At 42.5% G+C, this 21,853-nt stretch overlaps 2 protein-coding genes across 5 annotated transcripts; both read left to right on the top strand.

Annotated features, from left to right (window-relative positions):
* Window positions 1–13,954: 13,954 nt before the first annotated feature.
* On the top strand, window positions 13,955–15,891 carry LOC109892243 (bryoporin). 2 transcript variants are annotated; one of them, XM_020484684.2, is made up of 3 exons: window positions 13,955–14,139; window positions 14,471–14,584; window positions 15,098–15,891. In XM_020484684.2, the coding sequence occupies exons 1-3, from the start codon at window positions 13,970–13,972 to the stop codon at window positions 15,525–15,527; spliced, it is 714 nt and encodes a 237-aa protein (XP_020340273.2). In that variant the 5' UTR covers window positions 13,955–13,969; the 3' UTR covers window positions 15,528–15,891. The 2 variants fall into 2 exon arrangements, with proteins under 2 accessions (XP_020340273.2, XP_020340272.1); XM_020484683.2 differs by having other exon boundaries at window positions 14,024–14,139; window positions 14,446–14,584.
* Window positions 15,892–16,184: 293 nt separating this feature from the next.
* On the top strand, window positions 16,185–18,499 carry LOC109892244 (DELTA-stichotoxin-Hcr4a). Of its 3 annotated transcripts, none has more exons than XM_020484685.2 (3): window positions 16,185–16,485; window positions 17,403–17,539; window positions 17,619–18,499. In XM_020484685.2, the coding sequence occupies exons 2-3, from the start codon at window positions 17,436–17,438 to the stop codon at window positions 18,064–18,066; spliced, it is 552 nt and encodes a 183-aa protein (XP_020340274.2). In that variant the 5' UTR covers window positions 16,185–16,485; window positions 17,403–17,435; the 3' UTR covers window positions 18,067–18,499. The 3 variants fall into 3 exon arrangements, with proteins under 3 accessions (XP_020340274.2, XP_020340276.2, XP_031683194.1); XM_020484687.2 differs by having other exon boundaries at window positions 16,414–16,514; XM_031827334.1 differs by lacking the exon at window positions 16,185–16,485 and adding an exon at window positions 16,607–16,630.
* The last annotated feature ends 3,354 nt before the right edge of the window (window positions 18,500–21,853 follow it).

Below are 21,853 nucleotides of genomic sequence, written 5' to 3' on the forward strand. Positions count from 1 at the left end.
AAACATTTGTGATAATTTGACATACTTATTTTATGTAGCAGATTGCCACAGCAGTGGAGATGGGTGAAAACTATGTGCGCCCTCCGAGGGGGGACACCCTACACAGGATATGCCCTTATATGGAGCTTGATGTCACAATTTTACTTGGTAGGAGAAGGAGCTGTTGCGAAAGTTTGTAGAGTTAGCCTTACGACAAGTAATGTTAGTTATGCAAAGTGGAAAAAGAGATGGTAGCAAGAGCAGGCTGGTGTTTGCTCCCCGGCTGCACTTTATACAGGAAATAAAGGGATGAAGACACAAAATGTCACAGTTTTCCGGTAGAAGATACATGGAAATGCATAAGATGGTTAGCAGCAATTAGAAGTAGTAAATACAATGTACAAACTCCCGCAGCCAGCTGTACATCGCTGTGTGTGTGTAGCAAGCACTTCAGCGACGATGAAAATGAACGAGATGTGCAATCTGAAATGATGGGGTCAGAAAACTGAAGGATACTAAAACATACAGCTGTTTCTACTGTATTTCCATGGACTGGATCTGGCACTGTGCCAAAATACAAAGGTGTGTTTGAGAAGAGAAAGCAAGCGTTTGGGTGTTTGTAGCCTGATCCTTGACGTTTGAGGTGTTCTTATTGTGCTATTAGCATTACACCATATCATGTAGATGTACCATACCCTGTTCAACGGCACTTAAACCTCTTGTCTTGTGCATTCAACCACCAGACTGTGTTGATCCTGAGGAAGGGTTTCTAAAACGGTGGCTGCCATCTGAAGTTCAGTTTGCCTACATTTTTTGTCAGAATAGGCTACTCTGGCTCAACTAAATAAGGTTCGACAACGTCAACATCCCTCTAGTAGGCTACTCTTCCTCCTGACGTCGTCAGACATGTTCTTATAATGGCACTGTCTTCCAGGTGAAACGGAAAGCATAGAAATAATGCACAATCTGCCGCTTCTTAGACTTGTTTTCAATGACAATGACAGATCATAGAACCTTCATTTATTTTATTTTTTTCCGGTCACCTTAACAGTTACATACAGCATCTTTCAATATCCTCACTAGTTCTACCCCCCAAAAAACATGTGACACCAACCTCCATATAAGGGCATATTATCATGACGTTTCTAAGTAGCAGGGTGTCCCCCACGAGGGCGCTCATGTGCAGTTGTTACCCATCTCCCATCTGCTACATAAAATAATGATGTAAAATAATCGCTAATATTTTAGGTTGAAAGTATACATTTCCAGGGCCTCCCAGGTGGCGCAGTGGTTAAGGGCGCTGTACTGCAGCGCCAGCTGGGCCATCAGAGACTCTGGGTTTGCGCCAGGCTCTGTCGTAACCGCGACCGGGAGGTCCGTGGGGCGATGCACAATTGGCCTAGCGTCTTCCGGGTTAGGGAGGGCTTGGCCGGTGGGGAAATCCTTGTCTCATCACGCACCAGCGACTCCTGTGGCGGGCCGGGCGCAGTGCGCGCTAACCAAGGTTGCCAGGTGCACGGTGTTTCCTCTGACACATTGGTGCGGGTTGGATGCGCGCTGTGTTAAGAAGCAGTGCGGCTTGGTTGGGTTGTGTATCGGAGGACGCATAACTTTCAACCTTCGTTTCTCAAGAGCCCGTACAGGAGTTGTAGCGATGAGACAAGATAGTAGCTACTAAAAACAATTGGATACCATGAAATTGGGGAGAAAAAGGGATAAAATAAAAAATAAAAAATAAAAATTAAGAAAGTATACATTTCCTAACTCAAAACCGATAGTACTTTTAACAAAAATACCAAATTCAGCTGTCCACTTTCAATAAAACAATGAATTTGTCCACAGTTTGCGGATGTGTGAATCATACAATTACTGACTTGGGGGAGAGTGAGGCCTGCATCCAGCAACGTCATGAGTCACGTGACTAATTTTTGCAGCTGTCTCAGTTCTGCACTCCAGAGCGAGAGGGAGAGAGGGGAAATTCCACTGAACTAGTTTCCATGTATGGAATCACTTGGGAGTTTCTGGATTTTAGGTAAACTTTTCCTAACCTCTACAGGATCGGTGGGTCCCCCGCGGGATGGTTGAGCTAATGTAGGCTAATGTGATTAGCATGAGGTTGTAAGTAACAAAACAAATGCCCAGGACATAGATATTTCAGATTTGGGCAGAAAGCTTAAATTCTTGTTAATGTAACTGCACTGTCCAATTTACAGTAGCTATTACAGTGAAAGATTACCCTGCTATTGTTTGAAGAGACTGCACAGTTATGAACTTGAACATGTATTAATAAAAGCAATTAGGCACATTTGTGCAGTGTTGATACAAAATGTTGAAATGCAAGGGTTCATTGGATCAGTCTAACACTTTGCACAAACACTGCTGCCTTCTAGTGGCCAAAATCTAAATTGCACCTGGGCTGGATGAATACATTATGGCCTTTCTCTTGCATTTCAAAGATGATGGTACAAAAAAAATCTTTGTATAAATCTTTTACCAGATCTAATGTGTTATATTCGTCTACATTAATTTAACATTTCCACAAACGTCAAAGTGTTTCCTTTTAAATGGTACCAAGAATATGCATATCCTTGCTTCAGGTCCTGAGCTACAGGCAGTTAGCTTTGGGTATGTCATTTTAGGTGAAAATTGGGGGGAAAAGGGGCGGATCCTTAAGATTAAGGGAACCTAAGGAGAGGGTTGAGACTATTATTATAGATTATTAAAGTGTTTGTTAGTGTTTGGGTGACACAATTGGACTTGGGTTGGGTGGACTCTTTTTAGGGCCCACAGCCTTCATGCTGTCCTGGGGTGATTCAAGGAGGAGAGAGATACACAACAACAAAAAACACACCCTTTTGAGAAACAGTGACACATACTCTCTCCACCAAATACACAAACCGGTTCAAAACGCATAGCCCAGCTTATCGAGTGGGGAAAATAACCATGGAGACAGAAAAAAAACCATCCATTGCATCGTGCCCTTTTAAACTGTCAACTCATGATTTAGGATGAGTCTAAGGCACATGTCGCCCTTTCTTAAAGCCAGGTCCCATCACTTCAGAGAGCGGGAGTGAGGAAAGTGGAGTAGTGTGGGAACGCAGGGAAAATAAATCCATATTTACGCCTGGACACATCCGTCCGTTCCGTTGCTCCGAATTCATCTGCAGTCAAAAGCAAAATGTCACACCTTTCATCTACCCGCTCCCTGCCTCCGCTTAATTGCACAGGAGGAACCTGGAGTGATCGAAGGGAACTTGGCGTAGGAACAGGGGTCACGGGTGCAGGAAGGGCAGTGGGGGTTGGCCAGGGATGGTGGCAGATAGCAACAAGACAGTAAAGCAATAAAACTGATAAATGATGCCAAACTACTCAGATGCTAGATGTCCCCCCACCCACACTTCTCCCGCCCCCCTCCACTACCTCCATCAGAAACGCACATATCCACTACAGCAGTCGCTCTCTTCCTGGGGTGCTCAGGGCCTCCTATTGAGCATCAGTCTGTTTATAGAGCAACACTTCTCAGCGGCTTTTGGGTCAATGGGATCATATTTTTTCTAAAGCAGGATGGAGGACTGAGCGAAGTGGAGGTGGAGGGTTTGGAAGGAGGGGACGGCATGTGTTTGTAGAGGGGACGGAGTGGCAGGGCATGGGTTGGGTTGGGGGGTTTAAGAGAAGAGAAGAGAAGAAAAAGCCAATGCACAGAACAGAGATGGGATGGGCAGTTGTGTGTATTGACCTCCTGTCTGTCTTGCTCTTTGAGGATCAGTCCCAGACAGAGAGCTGGCGTTCATCATTTAGCCAATGTGAGGATGAGAGAGCACAGTCTGAGGATGTGGAAATGCACAGCAACTATTCAATAGAACTATTTCACTTACATGCAGATCGTGTGTCAATGTTTGAAGTTAATTCAGTAAATGGCCTACGCAAGCCACTAATTACTAAGTTTATAATGTCGTGTATTGGTCTTGCAAGAAGGAAGAGGAGCGGAGAGCCAGAGAGAGAAAGAGAGAGAGAGAGAGAGAGAGAGAGAGATGTTGAGTCTTTTTACATGGACTATGGAAAAACAAAGACACTCCCAGCAGAGCCGGAGTGTACAGTACATTTGTATATTTGAGAGAGAGAGAGAGAGAGAGAGAGAGAGAGAGAGAGAAAGAGAGATTTTTTTTGTGTGTGCATTTTTGTTTTTGTTTTGGCATAGTTGACATAATAATTAAGCAGAAATGATCTGTGCCCAATTGAAAAAGATTAGCCATTACTCAAATGAGGGTGAAAAACACATATGGGAGGGGGGTGAGGAAAAAGGGGATGTTTGCCAAACATTAGTTGGAATATGCTTACTTGAAAAAATGCTTGTTGAATATATTTGCATATTTAGACAAATGCAGGAGCTTCAAAAGTTACTGATTCCTAAACTTAGAATTTTCTCTTACTGAGTTCTAACAGATTGAAATCACATTGGGAGGGATGTGTATGTGAAATAGAGCTGTTAGTATTCCATTTGGATTACGTGTCTTGTTATGCCTGTCACTAAATGGACTGAACTATGATTTTAAATTCCATATTGAACTGGTTTTGCTCCCAATGCCTTCTTACTTGCTCAGGCTTTCCTCCCTGGATCAGCACTGATCGTTTGGAATTTGTGGGTTTCAGTCATTTTGATGTGTGTTGTCTAAACCCATTTCCTGAGCAAGGTTTCCTCTCCTTGTCCCCTCGGCAGGCAGTGACACAAATGTATTCATACAGCACAGCGCTATTGATTTCTCTTTGGAGGGGGAATTATTCCATGCTGAGCACAAATAATCTTTAAACCAGGCATTTATTCACACTCTCACTCCAAATGCACCACCGTGGATGTTTTTAATCGCTCCGTAATTTGAGAAGGGGGATGCACTGGCATGCTCTGTCAAGTTAAAGCCTACCTATCTTTAGTCCTCCTCTTCTCGCCCTCTTGAAAACACACGCAGGTCTGCAAACACACACACGCACACACAGAATAAATGAGATTAATGTCAAGGCTGCTGAGAATTCTAACATTTGTTAGAGGAGAATTACAAACACACAGGCAGCCATGCACCTGCACTGTTCAGGGTTATCCCCCCCCCCCGTCCTTTTATTATCCCTTTTCAAAGTGGCACCAAGTGTAATCCCCCTTAATGGACGTTTAATATTTATACTTATAGCATAACCGCTTAAACATTCATTTACGGGGCCATATTTGGTTGTTCGCGGGCCCTGACAGCCTATTCATCAAACAGGTAACGTGCAGAACCTTGCTTCCCCCTGCGGCAATCAATCAGCACGCTCCTCTCTCCTCTCTCTCCTCTCCCCGCTTTACGGCCATCACCAGAGATAGGTCTCAGGCCAAAATTAATCAAACGCTGAAGTTTACATAATCCCCCTCTCCTCCCGCCTCCCCCTCCACCCATTACCCCATGTTTGAGAACCTTTACCTTTTACAGACTATTCCGATGGCTTGAAGGATTCATCAAAATAGTTCATTCACAGAGACCTATGCATTTATACGACTTCTGCACAGCCATAATGTGATATGTAAATGGTGAATTTGCATACAATCATTGGATCACTATCCTTGTTGATTAGACAATTTAGCATTTCTTCTATACTAGAATGAATGCAAGTCAAGCATTCAATGTGTAACTGGCGAACCATTAAACATGTAGGCCCACTAATTGACTGGAAAGTTACATTAAAGGGTAGTATAGATAGATAGGGTCTAGACACAGGAAAGACTGAATGTTTCCTCCACAGGAAAGACTGAATGTTTCCTCAAAATAGTCCTTGGTAAGTGCCAGGTAATGGCAGGCTGACTGAAACTGTTCACGCTAAGTTGAAGTTCACAGGCAAAACAAAATGCATGTTGTTTTTAAACTCTTGTTTCACATGAACTACATGTTCACTCATTACATGGTTCTCCAATAGAACGTGTTCCCGCAAATGAATACATAGGCTTTTTGGATTGATACGGATTTGACGTTTAAAAAACATATAGATTGAGCCGGTTAAGAAGCTAAGATTTAAAGTTGGCTTCTTCTACAGAAACAGATTGTGCCTTTCTCTAAGCAGTAGGAAGCAGATTATTCAGTCAACCTTCTTATCTGTTCTTCATTATGTGATGTTGTTTATCAAAGTGCAGCTGCTAATCGTCTTAAACCTTTGGATTCTCACCACCAAAGTGCCCTTCGTTTTGTTACAGGTGACAGGTTTGATATTCATCACTGCATCCTGTATCAAAAGGTTGTCTGGACTTCGTTAAAGACCCATAGATCTCTGTATTACTCCCTTTTGTGGGCCCTACATCATAAACGTCCATCTTATCTAACTTTGCTGTTGAAGTATAGACACTTGAGTTGCCTAACCCATTCACTGGATTGATTAACACTTGAGGTTCCGAGGGTATTTTAGTTTTAATGCATCATATTTGTCACGACCTGGTCTTAGTATTTTGTGTTTTCTTTATTAATTTGGTCAGGCCAGGGTGTGACATGGGTTTTTTATGTGGTGTGTTTTGTCTTGGGGTTTTCGTAGGTATTGGGATTGTGGCTTAGTGGGGTTTTCTAGCATAGTCTATGGCTGTCTGGAGTGGTTCTCAATCAGAGGCAGATGTTTATCGTTGTCTCTGATTGGGAACCATATTTAGGCAGCCATATTCTTTGAGTGTTTTGTGGGTGATTGTTCCTGTCTCTGTGTTTGTTTGCACCAGATAGGCTGTTTAGGTTTTTGCGGTACGGTTCTAGTTTTGTATTGTTCGTGTTTATTCATCTATTAAACATGTATGAAAATTACCACGCTGCATTTTGGTCTGATCCTTGCTACACCTCCTCGTCAGAGGAGCTTGAACAAAAAAAACAAAAATCTAAAAACATTCAATCTTGATGTTCTGGTGCCTTTCTGGCAATTTAAATGATTGACTGGAGACTTATTTGTCGAGGAATGTAAATGTTCTTCTGGGTGATGTTTGATTTGTGCTTCCCATGAATGTGTTTTTGTATTTTAATATACTGTATGTATGTACAGTGGGGAGAACAAGTATTTGATACACTGCCGATTTTGCAGGTTTTCCTACTTACAAAGCATGTAGAGGTCTGTAATTTGTATCATAGGTGCACTTCAACTATGAGAGACGGAATCTAAAACAAAAATCCAGAATCACATTGTATGATTTTTTAAGTAATTCATTTGCATTTTATTACATGACATACTGTAAGTATTTGATCACCTACCAACCAGGTTGGTAGAAAGAAGGAAGAAGAATTCCGGCTCTCACAGACATGTTAGTTTTTCTTTAAGAAGCCCTCCTGTTCTCCACTCATTACCTGTATTAACTGCACCTGTTTGAACTCGTTACCTGTGTAAAAGACACCTGTCCACACACTCAATCAAACAGACCTCTCCACAATGGCCAAGACCAGAGAGCTGTGTAAGGACATCAGGGATAAAATTGTAGACCTGCACAAGGCTGGGATGGGCTACAGGACAATAGGCAAGCACCTTGGTGAGAAGGCAACAACTGTTGGTGCAATTATTAGAAAATAGAAGAAGTTCAAGATGATGGTCAATCACCCTCAGTCTGGGGCTCCATGCAAGATCTCACCTCGTGGTGCATCAATGATCATGAGGAAGGTGAGGGATCAGCCCAGAACTACACGGCAGGACCTGGTCAATGGCCTGAAGAGAGCTGGGACCACAGTCTCAAAGAAAACCATTAGTAACACAATATGCCGTCATGGATTAAAATTCTGCAGCGCATGCAAGGTCCCCCTGCTCAAGCCAGCGCATGTCCAGGCCCGGTCTGAAGTTTGCCAATGACCATCTGGATGATCCAGAGGATGAATGGGAGAAGGTCATGTGGTCTGATGAGACAAAAATAGAGCTTTTTGGTCTAAACTCCACTCGCCGTGTTTGGAGGAAGAAGAAGGATGAGTACAACCCCAAGAACACCATCCCAACCGTGAAGCATGGAGGTGGAAACATCATTCTTTGGGGATGCTTTTCTGCAAAGGGGACAGGATGACTGCACCGTATTGAGGGGAGGATGGATGGGGTCATGTATCACAAGATCTTGGCCAACAACCTCCTTCCCTCAGTAAGAGCATTGAAGATGGGTCGTGGCTGGGTCTTCCAGCATGACAACGACCCGAAACACACAGCCAGGGCAACTAAGGAGTGGCTCCGTAAGAAGCATCTCAAGGTCCTGGAGTGGCCTAGCCAGTCTCCAAACCTGAACCCAATAGAACATCTTTGGAGGGTGCTGAAAGTCCATATTGCCCAGCGACAGCCCCGAAACCTGAAGGATCTGGAGAAGGTCTGTATGGAGGAGTGGGCCAAAATCCCTGCTGCAGTGTGTGCAAACCTGGTCAAGAACTACAGGAAACGTATGATCTCTGTAATTGCAAACAAAGGTTCCTGTACCAAATATAAAGTTCTGCTTTCCTGATGTATCAAATTCTTATGTCATACAATAAAATGCAAATGAATTACTTAAAAATCATACAATGTGATTTTCTGGATTTTTGTTTTAGATTCCGTCTCTCACAGTTGAAGTGTACCTATGATAAAAATTACAGACCTCTACATGCTTTGTAAGTAGGAAAACCTGCAAAATCATCAGTGATTCAAATACTTGTTCTCCCGCTGTATATATACAGTACCAGTCAAAAGTTTGGACACACCTACTCATTCAAGGGGTTTTCTTTATTTTTTACTATTTTCTACATTTTAGACTTCAAAACTATGAAATAACAGATATGGAAATAGTAACCAAAAAAGTGTTAAACAAATGAAAATATATTTTATATTTGAGATACTTCAGCCACCCTTTGCCTAGGTGAGTGTACCCTTTGTACACTCTCAACCAGCTTCCCCTGTAATGCATTTCCAACAGTCTTGAAGGAGTTCCCACATATGCTGAGCACGTATTGGCTGCTTTCCTTTATTCTGCGGTCCAACTCATCCCAAACCATTTCAACTGGGTTGAGGTCGGGTGATTGTGGAGGCCAGGTCATCTGATGCAGCACTCCATCACACTCCTTCTTGGTCAGATAGCCCTTACACATCCTGGAGGTGTGTTGGGTCATTGTCCTGTTGAAAAAGAAATGATAGTCCCACTAAGTGCAAACCAGATGGGATGGCGTATCACTACAGAATGTTGTGGTAGCCATGCTGGTTAAGTGTGCCTTGCATTCTAAATAAATCACTGACTGTGTCACCATCAAAGCACCCTCACACCATCACACCTCCTCCTCCATGCTTCACAGTGGGAACCACATATGCGGGGATCATCCATTCACCTACTCTGCCTCTCACAAAGACACATTGGTTGGAACCAAAATGTTCAAATTTGGACTCAGACCAGGACAGATTATAGAAAAAGGAAACGCCTGACAATCTAGTCTGACATTCCAGATATACTATAGATGGATGTGACTACTAGTATCAGTCTTGGATATGGTGCATCAGGGATGGGGCAAGATACAAGTTTGGCATAGACAGCAAACGACGTCTGGAAGCCAGCAGACAGTGAGTCGGGAGTCTGAGTGCCTCAGTCACCCTCTCTGTCTCCCTCTCTCTCTGTCTGCCTCTCTCTCTGTCTGCCTCTCTCTCTGTTTCCCTCTCTCTCTGTCTGCCTCGTTCTCTCTCTTTGTTCTTTATTTCACTATTATTATTTATCCTGATGCCTAGTTACTTTACCCTGCCTTCTAGTATATATCTACCTCAAATACCTCGTAGCACTGCACATTGATCTGGTACTGGTACTCCCTGCATATAGCTCTATTCTTGTGTACTTTATTTTATTCCTTTTCTGTTACTATTTTATTTTTCAACTCTGCATTGTTGGGAAAGGCTCATAAGCAAGCATTTCACAGTAAAGTCTACACCAGTTGTATTCAGTGCATGTGATAAATCAAATGTGATTTGATCTTTCTCTCTCTCGCTCTCTCTCAAACTCAATCTGTATTTTATTCCCGACGTGTGTAATGTGCAATGTGTAGAACATTCCATAGCAATTTGCCATCAACCAAGCAGAGCACATCAACGATTGATATACAGTAGATGTGTTAGGTCAATAAGAAATGGTTCTATATACGGAACAATGATATTTCAGAAACGTTGAGCTCTATGCATGAGTAATAATATTTTAATATGCAGTTCTTCAGTCACGGATAAACCCCAGCGACAAAGATAAAAGACAATCAAGACATAAACTATAACAATTACTGTGACCGACTACTGGATTTTCACTGCATCTTGTTGAATGTTTATTGTGTCTTCTGCTCTTATCCGGTTGTGTTTTTTAGTTTTGGTTGTGTAAGTTTAAAGAGGACTTTGAATTTAAATAGTAGGACTAATATGATCAGGTCGAGATTTTTTTTAAATAAACATCTCACTTATACAAACACAATTACCAAGATGCATTTAATATTCTGACTCATTCATACAGAAATAATGCCTTATTCTAGTCCTTATGGCTGAAGGTTGCTGTGTGTCCTATGTTCACAGCAGTGGAGGCTGCTGAGGGGAGGACGGATAGTATTAATGGCTGAAATGGAGCAAATGGAATGGCATTAAACACATGGAAACCATGTGTTTGATGTATTTGATACCATTCCACCAACTCCACTTCAGCCTTTACCACGAGCCCATCCTCCCCAATTAAGATGCCACCAACCTCCTGTGATTCACGGTTATTGTTGTTGACCATAACATGAAATTCAGAGGAAATTTTCACAGTACTCTATCAAATCTGTGCAGGACTAAATGTTAATTTCTGATATTGAAAGGTCAAACTACAACACAGAAGCATCAGTGCATTTCTGAAAGCATTGCGACCTTCGTAAAGCAAGTTCTATTTGTCCATAAGGCTGACCATTCAAACTGTAAGTGCATGTTTGGCGCCATCTGGTGAAGTCTGAAATCTGGCAACACTATTACAGCAGTCAGCAATGGTCCAATTACACCGGCACATCTCACAGCATTTTGTGTGTCCCAAATGGTACTTTATTCCATTTATAGTGCCCTACTTTTGACCAGGGCCCATAGGGATCACTATATCCGCTATAATTGAGAATTTCAATAAGAATTTTTCTACGGCTGGCCATGCTTTCCACCTGGCTACGCCTACCCCATTCAACAGCCCTGCACCCCTCACAGCAACTTTCCCAAGCCTCCCCCATTTCTCTTTCACCCAAATCCAGAGAGTTGATGTTCTGAAAGAGCTGCAAAATCTGGACCCCTACAAATCAGCCGGGCCAGACAATCTGGACCCTCTCTTTTTTAAATTATCTACCGCAATTGTTGCAACCCTTATTACTAAGTTCAACCTCTCCTTCATATCGTCTGAGATCCCCAAAGATTGGAAATATGCCAACGTCAACCCCCTCTTCAAAGGGGAGACAATCTAAACCCAAACTGCTACAGACCTACTGTATATCTATCCTACCTTGCCTTTCTAAGGTCTGCAAAAGCCAAGTTAACAAACAGATCACCGACCATTTCGAATCCCACCGTACCTTCTCCACTATGCAATCCGGTTTCCCAGCTGGTCATGTGTGCACCTCAGGCATGCACAAGGTCCTAAACAATATCATAACCGCCATTGATAAGAGATACTGTGCAGCTGTATTCATCGACCTGGCCAAGGCTTTCGACTCTGTCAATCACCACATTCTTATCGGCAGACTCAACAGCCTTGGTTTCTCAAATGACTGCCTCACCTGGTTTACCAACTTCTCAGACAGAGTTCAGTGTGTCAAATCGGAAGGCCTGTTGTCCAGACCTCTGGCAGTCTATATGGGAGTGCCACAGGGTTCAATCCTCGGGACGACTCTTTTCTCTGTATACATCAATGATGTCGCTCTTGATGCTGGTGATTCTCTGATCCACCTCTACGCAGACGACATCATTCTGTATACTTCTGGCCCCTCTTTGGACACTGTGTTAACTAACCTCCACACGAGCTTCAATGCCATACAACTTTCCTTGCGTGGCCTCCAACTGCTCTTAAATGCAAGTCAAACTAAATGCATGCTCTTCAACCGATCAATGCCCATACCTGCCTGCCCGTCCAGCATCACTACTTTGGACAGTTCTGACGTAGAATATGTGGACAACTACAAATACCTACAGTGCCTTGCGAAAGTATTCGGCCCCCTTGAACTTTGCGAACTTTTGCCACATTTCAGGCTTCAAACATAAAGATATAAAACTGTATTTTTTTGTGAAGAATCAACAACAAGTGGGACACAATCATGAAGTGGAACGACATTTATTGGATATTTCAAACTTTTTTCAAATCAAAAACTGAAAAATTGGGCGTGCAAAATTAAAGCAAAAGGTCGCAAAGTTCAAGGGGGCCGAATACTTTCCCAAGGCACTGTAGGTGTCTGGTTAGACTGTAAACTCTCCTTCCATACTCACATTAAGCATCTCCAATCCAAAATTAAATCTAGAATTGGCTTCCTATTTTGCAACAAAGCATCCTTCACTCATGCTGCCAAACATACCCTCGTAAAAGTGACTATAATACCAATCCTTGACTTCGGCTATGTCATTTACAAAATATCCTCCAACACTCTACTCAGCAAATTGGATGCAGTCTATCACAGTGCCATCCGTTTTGTCACCAAAGCCCCATATACTAACTACCACTGCAAACTGTATGTTCTCGTTGGCTGGCCCTCGCTTCATATTTGTTGCCAAACCCACTGGCTCCAGGCCATCTATAAGTCTTTGCTAGGTAAAGCCCCATCTTGTCTCAGCTCACTGGTCACCATAGCAGCACCCACCCATAGCACGCTCTCCAGCAGGTATATTTCACTGGTCACCCCCGAAGCCAATTCCTCCTTTGGCCGTCTTTCCTTCCAGTTCTCTGCTGCCAATGATTGGAACAAACTGCAAAAACCACTGAAGTTGGAGACTCATATCTCCCTCACTAACTTTAAGCACCAGCTGTCAGAGCAGCTCACAGATCACTGCACCTGTACATAGCCCATTTATAAATAGCCCATCCAACTACCTCATCCCCATAGTTTTATTTATTTTGCTCCTTTGCACCCCAGTATCTCTACTTGCTCACTCATCTTCTGCACATCTATCACTCCAGTGTTTAATTTCTATATTGTTATCTCGCCACTATGGCCTATTTATTGCCTTTCCTACCTTATCCTACCTCATTTGCAGACACTGTATATAGACTTTTCCTATTGTATTATTGACTGTATGTTTGTTTATTCCATGTGTAACTCTGTGTTGCTGTTTGTGTTGCACTGCTTTGTTCTCAACTAGCCTACCTGGTTAAATAAAGGTGAAATATATACATTTTTAACTATATAGGGAATAGGTTGCCATTTGGGATGCAACCTATGATAATTACATGGGTTTCCAAAGCACACATTTGTAGCTCTTGTTCATTCAGTTGTCATTCCCAGCCACCAGTAATTATTAATTACTGAGTAATTATTGCCCCGCTCGGTTTTTACATTAAAAGAAGGGTGTGTTTATTTTTCTATTGACAAGTGTGAGTGAGGGAGAGGTTTGTGAAGCTGGGGTGTGTCAAAGGCTGTGTCGCAATGCATTGTTTTGATAGGGTGGTACCTGGCTGTGAGGAATCTGTTACTGGTCGGTACGTGCACATGTACAGATGCAGAACCCACATCTTTCCCAGGCCTGCAGTGATACCAGCAACAATGTTTAATTTGATCTCCCTCATCATGTCAGAGCACAAAACACAGTACTATGGAATGTTCTATGAGTATTTTAGAGCTGGCTGTATGGATAGCATTTGTTACAACACTCTCATTGGCACAAATCCCTTACTTTTCAATCTAAAATATCTTCTCCCATAGTATTTGATGTAATAGAACTGGCAGCAGCCAGCATAACACCAATAAATACAGGAAAAGTCTAAACTATTACATTGGTATGCAGTATTTCCTGTTTTTCGTTTGTTTTTTGGCTGCTCTCGTTCAAAAGTATGCCTTGTTTTCTGTGTTCCGTGCCACACCTGTGTTTGTGCACGAACACGCAAAAGTGTAATCGGAGTAGGCGTGACTTCAGCCAATTCCTCCTCTCCTCCACCAGTCTGGGGAAACACGAATCTACTATACTCTGCCTGACACAACTGGAGTTTTCTGAACTTAGAAGGTGAATATCTTTACATTGTCTTCATCATAATTCACTTCTTCTGCCTGCTACAATATTTAGCAAGTGATGCATTGGGATCAGAACGGTTTGTTTGCTACCTTGCCTAGATTTTTAGAAACATGCATCTGCCTGCAAACCTGTTCTGAGGTTTGAGTTTGAAGGGAAGATTAAAGAGATTTTTTATGAATGTTATTTTGATTGTGTTGGCAAAGCTACTCTCATGAGAGAAATATTATGTCTTCAGCTGTCATTATCTTTACACTCCAGACGTACTCTGTTTCCACACATCTAAATACCACTATACAGCTTTTTCCCCCTCTAACTCGCTCAGACCAGCCAAGATGCCAGAGAACGCAGAGGCCGTTTCAGCCACTCTAACCACCAACAGGAACTGTACTATAGAGCTCACCAATGTCACCACCGGTTACTGTCTCATCAACCCCAAGTATGTTGGTGTTCAATAGTCTAATCTCCTTACATTACATACAGTATACCACTATGGAAATGAAATGACTTAACCAAATAACAAACCAGCTGACCATCCCCAGATTGTTATTTGTATGTTACTTTTCGGTGGAATTCCTCAGAGTAAATCTATTTTATGGCAGGCTTCTCTTGGATGGGTGGTTTTCATGTGTAACGTGGCTTTGCGTACATCCACCTATCCATCATGAAGTGACACAACGTGGCTCATTGCACACTGCACGCTGGCTCACTCTGTGTTGCTTACGAATCCATAGCAGCACTCACACTCCATCCATCAGCACAGAGTGGCTGGACAGGAAGAAAGGAAGAGTGAAATGACTAAAAGTAGAGAGACAGTGATCCTAAAAGTTAAAAAGTGTATTTTCACACAACTTTAAGTCCAGTTGTAAGTTTAGCATTTTATCAGCAACGTGAATGTTCAGATAATTAATTTGAACTTTAATGACACCCCATTCCCATTACTACCCCCCAGGGTGTACATGTCCAGTGGTTTCTGCTACCACCCACCCCAGCCCACCGTCCGCACCACCAAGACAGAGGTGTGTTCCTTCACCAAGGATGACGACACAGCCACGGGCGCCGTGGGGGTCCTGACCTACGACCTTTTCCACATGCAGAGCCGCGTGTGCTCAGAACGCATGGCCATCATGTTCTCCGTGCCCTACGACTACAACTTCTACAAGAACTGGCTAGGGGTGGGCGTCTTCGAGGTGGCACGCGCCTGCGACAAGCAACTGTACAACCACATGTACAAGGAGAAGGACTTCAGCAAGTTTGTCCGATCAGAGGCCAGTGGGTCAGGGGTGGAGTACAAGGCCCAACACGTAGACCTGAGGGCCACCATGTCCAATGTAGGGAAGTCCATCATTAAGGTGGAGCTCTATGATAAAATGGGGCACTAATAAGACAAGCTGGTAGCTGAGCCATTTTTCCAACTCACAGCAGGGAACAAGTTTATATTGATACATAATCACGTACTAAATATAAGAATGAATGAATCAACCAACGTAGGTGGTTAATGTTATCCAATGAATAAATCTTTCTCAACTGGAAGATATTACTGTCTAATTGTTCACGATATTTGATTCTGTGTCTTTTTCTGCACCTGTACATGTTTGTTTTAATAAAACGTTTAACAATGAATTGGTGTAAGATGTTTTAGTGATAACCTTGATTAACATGTACTTACACACCCGATCTATTGAACCGTTTCATGTATCATTAATATTTACCATTAAGAATAAAAGGTTATACATTGAATTCAGATTCCTAGAACTGTCCGTTTTCAATGAATCATAAAGAGACGTTATACTAGCCATAATACAATAATCCAATGTGATTCAGTGACTATTGGCTCAGAATTGATCATAATCCTGTCAGGGTTCATATGGTTCTTGGTCTCTTGCCTTGTCCAACGTCCTGTAGAACTGCAGCATATAAGAGATGACCGTAGCTTCAGGGGTGCATGTATTTACTTGTTCAGCTTTTTCAGTGCCTCTATTGCACAATGCCATTGCAATGAATCACCCAATTCCTCCAAGTCAGTCAAGCATGCAGTCACACATAATCTATCATGAGAAACGGAGTATACTGCAGAGTGACTGCTCCCTGCTTACATAATGGGCCTTTATCCACCTGGAACCATCTATTGTTCTGGTCTGCCAACTCCAAACCCAGATTAGGGTGTGGTACGGACTCGTTCCCACAGAGCTAGACAACATAATGTTGTGGGGGGTGTTCTGAGAGTGTTTGACAGAGTAGTGAAACTGTTTCCTGGATTGAAAAAAAGGTCCCTCCTTTCAGGTGCATTTTTACTAAACTATAGAGCTGAGAGAACACGCTGAGAGAAGTCTTTTACAGGTAAGATATTACTCCTATTACTTTTACAGGTAAGATATTACTCCTATTACTTTTACAGGTAAGATGTTACTCCTATTACTTTTACAGGTAAGATATTACCCCTATTACTTTTACAGGTAAGATGTTACTCCTATTACTTTTACAGGTAAGATGTTACTTCTATTCATGACCACTATGAGTATTACTGAAATAAGTAGAACTAGAGGTTATATACTGTAGGAGTTGTAAGGGTGCCAGTATTCCACCTACATTTGATCCCTTCCCATGATACTTTTTAACACAAATCTTCTTTCCATTTGGTTCTCCCACGGTAACCATTGATATGATGACAATTTATAGATTCATTATTGGGCATATGTGAATCTATTAGTACAGTTTACATGTGAGACATCCGTTTGATTTGTGTCCGTTTCCCTGCAAATGAAAGTGGAAATGATTTTCTCTAGGTTTCTCCTCTCTAAACTGCTTATTGCACCGTTACTTAGTAATGTAATATGTAAAGAGCCAAGTTTCCTAATGAGCCGAGCAGAGTGAGCAGCCATCTTGTTATTGTTGAGAACAGCTTTGAAATATTCCTTATTACACACAAGTTCTCAGGTTTTTTCTCACATCTCCCATTCTAAACTGACTGTTTAAAACCTGTGCGTGTCATGGAGACATTGCTTTTGAAATTTGAAAAGTTCTCTACTGTATTTGAGAAAAACCTCTTGACACCGAGCAAGGCATGTCGTAACAAAGAGTGAAGGGTTTCAGAGGGACACGTACAGTAACTGTATTCTACAGTACGTTTTTGGATGGAATTGGATCAGATATGAATACAGATCCCCCCCTTGGCATTCCAGGGGGTCAACCACAAATGTATTTCTGCACAGCAGTCTAACTGAAAGGCTTTAACCCTGCTAGTCTCTGTATTATAGAAATAAAGAGGTACATATCAGAACCACTCCAAAATGGCAGAGTCAGCCGAGGCCGTGGTAGCTAACCTGAGCAGCAAGAGGAATGTCACCATTGAGATCAACAATCTCACAAACAACTACTGTCTCATAAACCCAAAGTGAGTACACACCTTACCAAACTATTGTTATTGTCAAAGAAATGTTGAAAGCGTAACGTTGTGCGTGTGTCCTCACTAGGGTATTCCTGGAGAGTGGGGATACCTACAACCCTCCCCAGCCCACAGTGCGGCCCCTAAAGACCGAAGTCTGCACATTCAGCAAATCAAGCGCCAAGGCAACGGGCAGCTATGGCGTTCTGACCTATGACCTCTTTGAGAGGTCCCGGAACGACTACATCGAGACGGTGGCCCTCATGTTCGGTGTGCCCTGGGACTACAACATCTACAAAAACTGGTTCGCTGTGGGCATCTTCAACAAGGGCCGAGCTTGTGATGAGTCACTGTATAAAGAGATGTACTATGAAAAGAACCAGAAAGGTTTCATAAGAGAAGAAGCCAATGGCTCAGGGATCAGCTATGAAGGGAACTACCTGGACATCAAGGCCACCATGTCCCCCATGGGCAGGGCCATCATGAAGGTGGAGGTATGGGACAAGCTGTTCACTCCCAGCCAGCAGGCCCACTAAGGGGAACCTCCAGCCTCCACCCTCTCCACCAGCACTACAGTATACCTCTGCTGTGTTCTACCTCTCTAACCAATCCATCCACCAATAGATATTACTATTCTGCCGTACTGCTACTGTTTGTATGTTTTGTTGCTGACATGTCTGAATTTCCAGACATGACCTTTCAGTAAATCTGCTCAAGATCACAGTTTAGTTTGTTTATGAATCCAGGCAGAAGCGATATCTGCTCTTTTCTGTAGAAGTCACTGTTCATCTCTCAGTAGCATCCTCTGTCAACTGGCATCTTCTCTAGAAATGTAAATCAAACAATGACTCACCGGAGGACGAGGGTGCATAGCTCTCTTAACAACACATGGCCAGGAGCTGTCTCTGTCTGTATCTACTTATGGCAATAATAGTCTTTGGAATAAATGTTGTTGTTTTGCTAAAGCTATTTGTGTATGATGAGTTTCTCTATTGATTGAGCCTGGAAATATTATGCAACACTGCCCATGAAGGAAAATTATTCTGGCCTTTAATGGATAGCTAATACTGATATGAAGTCTTCAACTTCTGAATAACATTATGCATTGCATACCATGCAGGTTATGTGCAGTGGTGGAAAAAGTACTCCATTGTCATACTTTAGTAAAAGTAAAGATACCTTAATAGAAAATTACTTAAGTAAAAGTAGGTCATCCAGTAAAATACTAGAGTAAAAGTATTAAAGTGTTCGTACATGGAATTTCTCAAATGTACTTAAGTATCGAAAGTAAAAGTATAAATAATTTCAAATTCCTTATTTTAAACAAACAATTTTCTTGTTTATTTATTGACGGACAGCCAGGGGCACACTCCAACACTCAGACATAATTTACTAACAAAGCACTTGTGTTTAGTGAGTCTGCCAGATCAGAGGCAGTAGGGATGACCAGGGACATTCTCTTGAAAAAGGTGTGAATTGGACCATTTGTGACCCGATTCAGGAAACTAGGCGTATGTGTGCAGAAATGCCTTCTGGAACATGTCAACTTTTATGTGCCTTAATAACAAACTTGTATGCCATCTGTAAATATGCAAATACAATTGTTAAGTTACTGTTGGTTAAGCCACATATATGTTTGCCTGTCTAAATGTAACAAGTACTTTTTGGTGTCAGGTAAAAAGTACATTATTTTCTTTAGGAATGTAGTGAAGTAAAAGAAAAAGTTGCCAAAAATATAAATAGTAAAGTAAAGTACAGATACCCCAAAAAACGCCATAAGTAGTACTTTAAAGCATGTTTTACTTTGCACCACTGGCTATGTGCAGTATGTAAGGCCATATTACATTTTCATCAAATCATTTTTTCATATATTTTTTTTATACTTCAAGGGGACTTAAAATTCTGTAGGCAATTATCCTTGGTGTGACCTTCTTAAAACAATTCCATATACTGTAGCTTAGTAGAACCTCCCCCCCCCCTGCTTAAACAGGGCTTAGTCTGTAGAGGGTACCTGTGATCAGCTATGCTATAGTGTATTTGTAGCAAGATGAGTGACTCCCAGAGTTGTAGTGAGTCAAGGGCCATGCCAGGCACACCCTATTCCACCACAGAATGTTTTCCTAAAATGTGTCAAGGCATAATGCACAGTTTGCATTATAGTAACCCTTGAGAAGCACAACCATGTCAATATTAAACCTCTATTGAAAGCAAATGTAGCATTTGAAAGGCTCTTCAGAGGAACAGTAGGCCTGCCGACTGCTTCGAGGGCCTGACGGAGGAGATGACAGCCAGTGAATAGGAAGTCTCTTCCCCCTAACAGCTATCATTCACTAAATACCAACACAGAGAAGAAACCCTTATCACTTCTACTTACAGTCTAATTCTAATTCCCGAGCCCTATAGGCTGAGGCATGGGTATTTCAGACTATCAACAATACCACACCAGTCCCACAATGGGAGTGACTTACACACATGGAGTACACACTTATTATGCAAATAGTACTGCTACGATTGGAGGGATGCAATCATTAACCTTGTGAAAATGAGGGTACTGCTGGGAGTGAATGCTGCAGAAGCTCTTAAATCACATCCCAGCCAGATGTTATTGCGTTTCTAACAGCAAATCCATTTACAAATCCAACTCTGCATTTCTAACTCTGTTTCCCCCACGCGGTAGATTCATTTCGCTTAAGCTGCGTTAACTGGTTACCGCCACAAAGAGGCCCTGATCAAAGGTTTCTCTTCCCGCTGTAGCATTTACATAATATAGAAGCATAAACTAGCTCTATTTAGGCTCAATCTCAGAAGCGTTGTTGAGTGGTGCATTGAAACAGAGACAGGCACAGCCGCCTATAACAGATGGGGCCACACCGCACGCAAAGCAGGGCTTTTTGTCCGTTACATCTTTGAAAGGGGATAAACTCCCTCACTCCTTTCACATTCTCCCTCTTTCAATCTCCCACATGTATTCACTCATACACCTGCATATACTTAAGCATGCTTTCATGTATTGTGTTGTATGTGATTGTGTTTTGTGTGCGTGTGTGTGTGTGTGCATGACTGCATTCGTGAGTCTGTTCGCTTGTGTGTGTGTGTGTGTGTGTGTGTGTGTGTGTGTGTGTGTGTGTGTGTGTGTGTGTGTGTGTGTGTGTGTGTGTGCGTGCATGACTGCATTCGTGTGTGTGTGTGTGTGTGTGTGTGTGTGTGTGTGTGTGTGTGTGTGTGTGTGTGTGTGTGTGTGTGTGTGTGTGTGTGTGTGTGTGTGTGTGTGCGTGCGTGCGTGCATGTGTATAGACTCATACAATAGTAAGCTTGGCATCTAGTATATTTCCTCAAAAACAGCCAAGCACAACAACATACACATAAGCCAGTATCACAGCAGTCACTTGGTAGTCAGCTAGTTCCTGCTGATTTCCTGTACTTTTACTCTTTGATTTGAAGAGAAGCATTTGATTAGAGCTGAACATTCTCCTGTGTCTGGTGTTAAACATAATGCTGGCAAGATAATAATGCACCTTCATCTGCTAAAACATTCCATGGTCTGAACTAACGTTACCAATTTATTGTGTTTTCCCAGTGCTCTATATTACTGTGAAGTGCTGAGAGCCATCTTTATCTGCTTTCAAAGACTGCCACCTAGAGTCTGTCCAAGGTAATGACTCACACTGCTCTACTGTACAACAGAACGTTAGGGAGCATTTATCTAACTAATACTGGGCACAATATATAGAGGTACATCTAACTTGATGGTTAGCTGCCATTGAACAAAAATGAGGAGAAAAGAGGAGGAGAAAGTTTTGAAAAATCCCAAATGTCAGCACAATGAACCAAAATCTCATGATAACAGATTTCAAAGGACACAATATCCTCCAGACAGCCTTCATCAGAGAGGAGGAGGACTGATGTCGTACTGAGAGTCGAGGGGTTAGAGTTGAGAGATCAGCTCACCCAATGTCTCCTCCCTTCAGCAGCCTGCGGTCTTGATGTCCAACCGGGCCTGGTACTCCTGGGAGCTGCGCTCTGTGTCTGCCCTGATCTGGGTCAGCCGGCTCTCCAGACCTGTCACCGACGCCTGTAGGCTCATCATCATGGCTCCGTAGCAAGCTTCCATCTCCGCAAGGTTCCCCTCCATAGAGCCTTCTACAAGGGCAGGGCCACAGACACACAGTGAGAACTGAGCTGAACTCTGATTCTTCAATCCTTTTTGGTTAAGTCTGACTTGTACACTTTATTTCTGGAGGTCATTTAGCATTTTATTTTCCAAATAGATGTATGTCCAATCCCTACAGCAGACGAGTAAGGGGCAAGAGTTGTGATGTCTTG

The sequence above is a fragment of the Oncorhynchus kisutch genome, linkage group LG6 (genome assembly GCF_002021735.2).
Source record: "Oncorhynchus kisutch isolate 150728-3 linkage group LG6, Okis_V2, whole genome shotgun sequence".
In the NCBI taxonomy this organism is placed as follows: Eukaryota; Metazoa; Chordata; class Actinopteri; order Salmoniformes; family Salmonidae; genus Oncorhynchus; species Oncorhynchus kisutch.

Bases quoted from the DNA above. Each gene is read 5' to 3' on its own strand.
- LOC109892243 (XM_020484684.2), top strand. From the start codon at position 13,970: ATGCCTTGTTTTCTGTGTTCCGTGCCACACCTGTGTTTGTGCACGAAC. The intron at 14,140-14,470 runs GTGAATATCTTT...TAACTCGCTCAG, and splicing joins GAGTTTTCTGAACTTAGAAG to ACCAGCCAAGATGCCAGAGA. The intron at 14,585-15,097 runs GTATGTTGGTGT...ACTACCCCCCAG, and splicing joins TACTGTCTCATCAACCCCAA to GGTGTACATGTCCAGTGGTT.
- LOC109892244 (XM_020484685.2), top strand. From the start codon at position 17,436: ATGGCAGAGTCAGCCGAGGCCGTGGTAGCTAACCTGAGCAGCAAGAGG. The intron at 17,540-17,618 runs GTGAGTACACAC...TGTCCTCACTAG, and splicing joins TACTGTCTCATAAACCCAAA to GGTATTCCTGGAGAGTGGGG.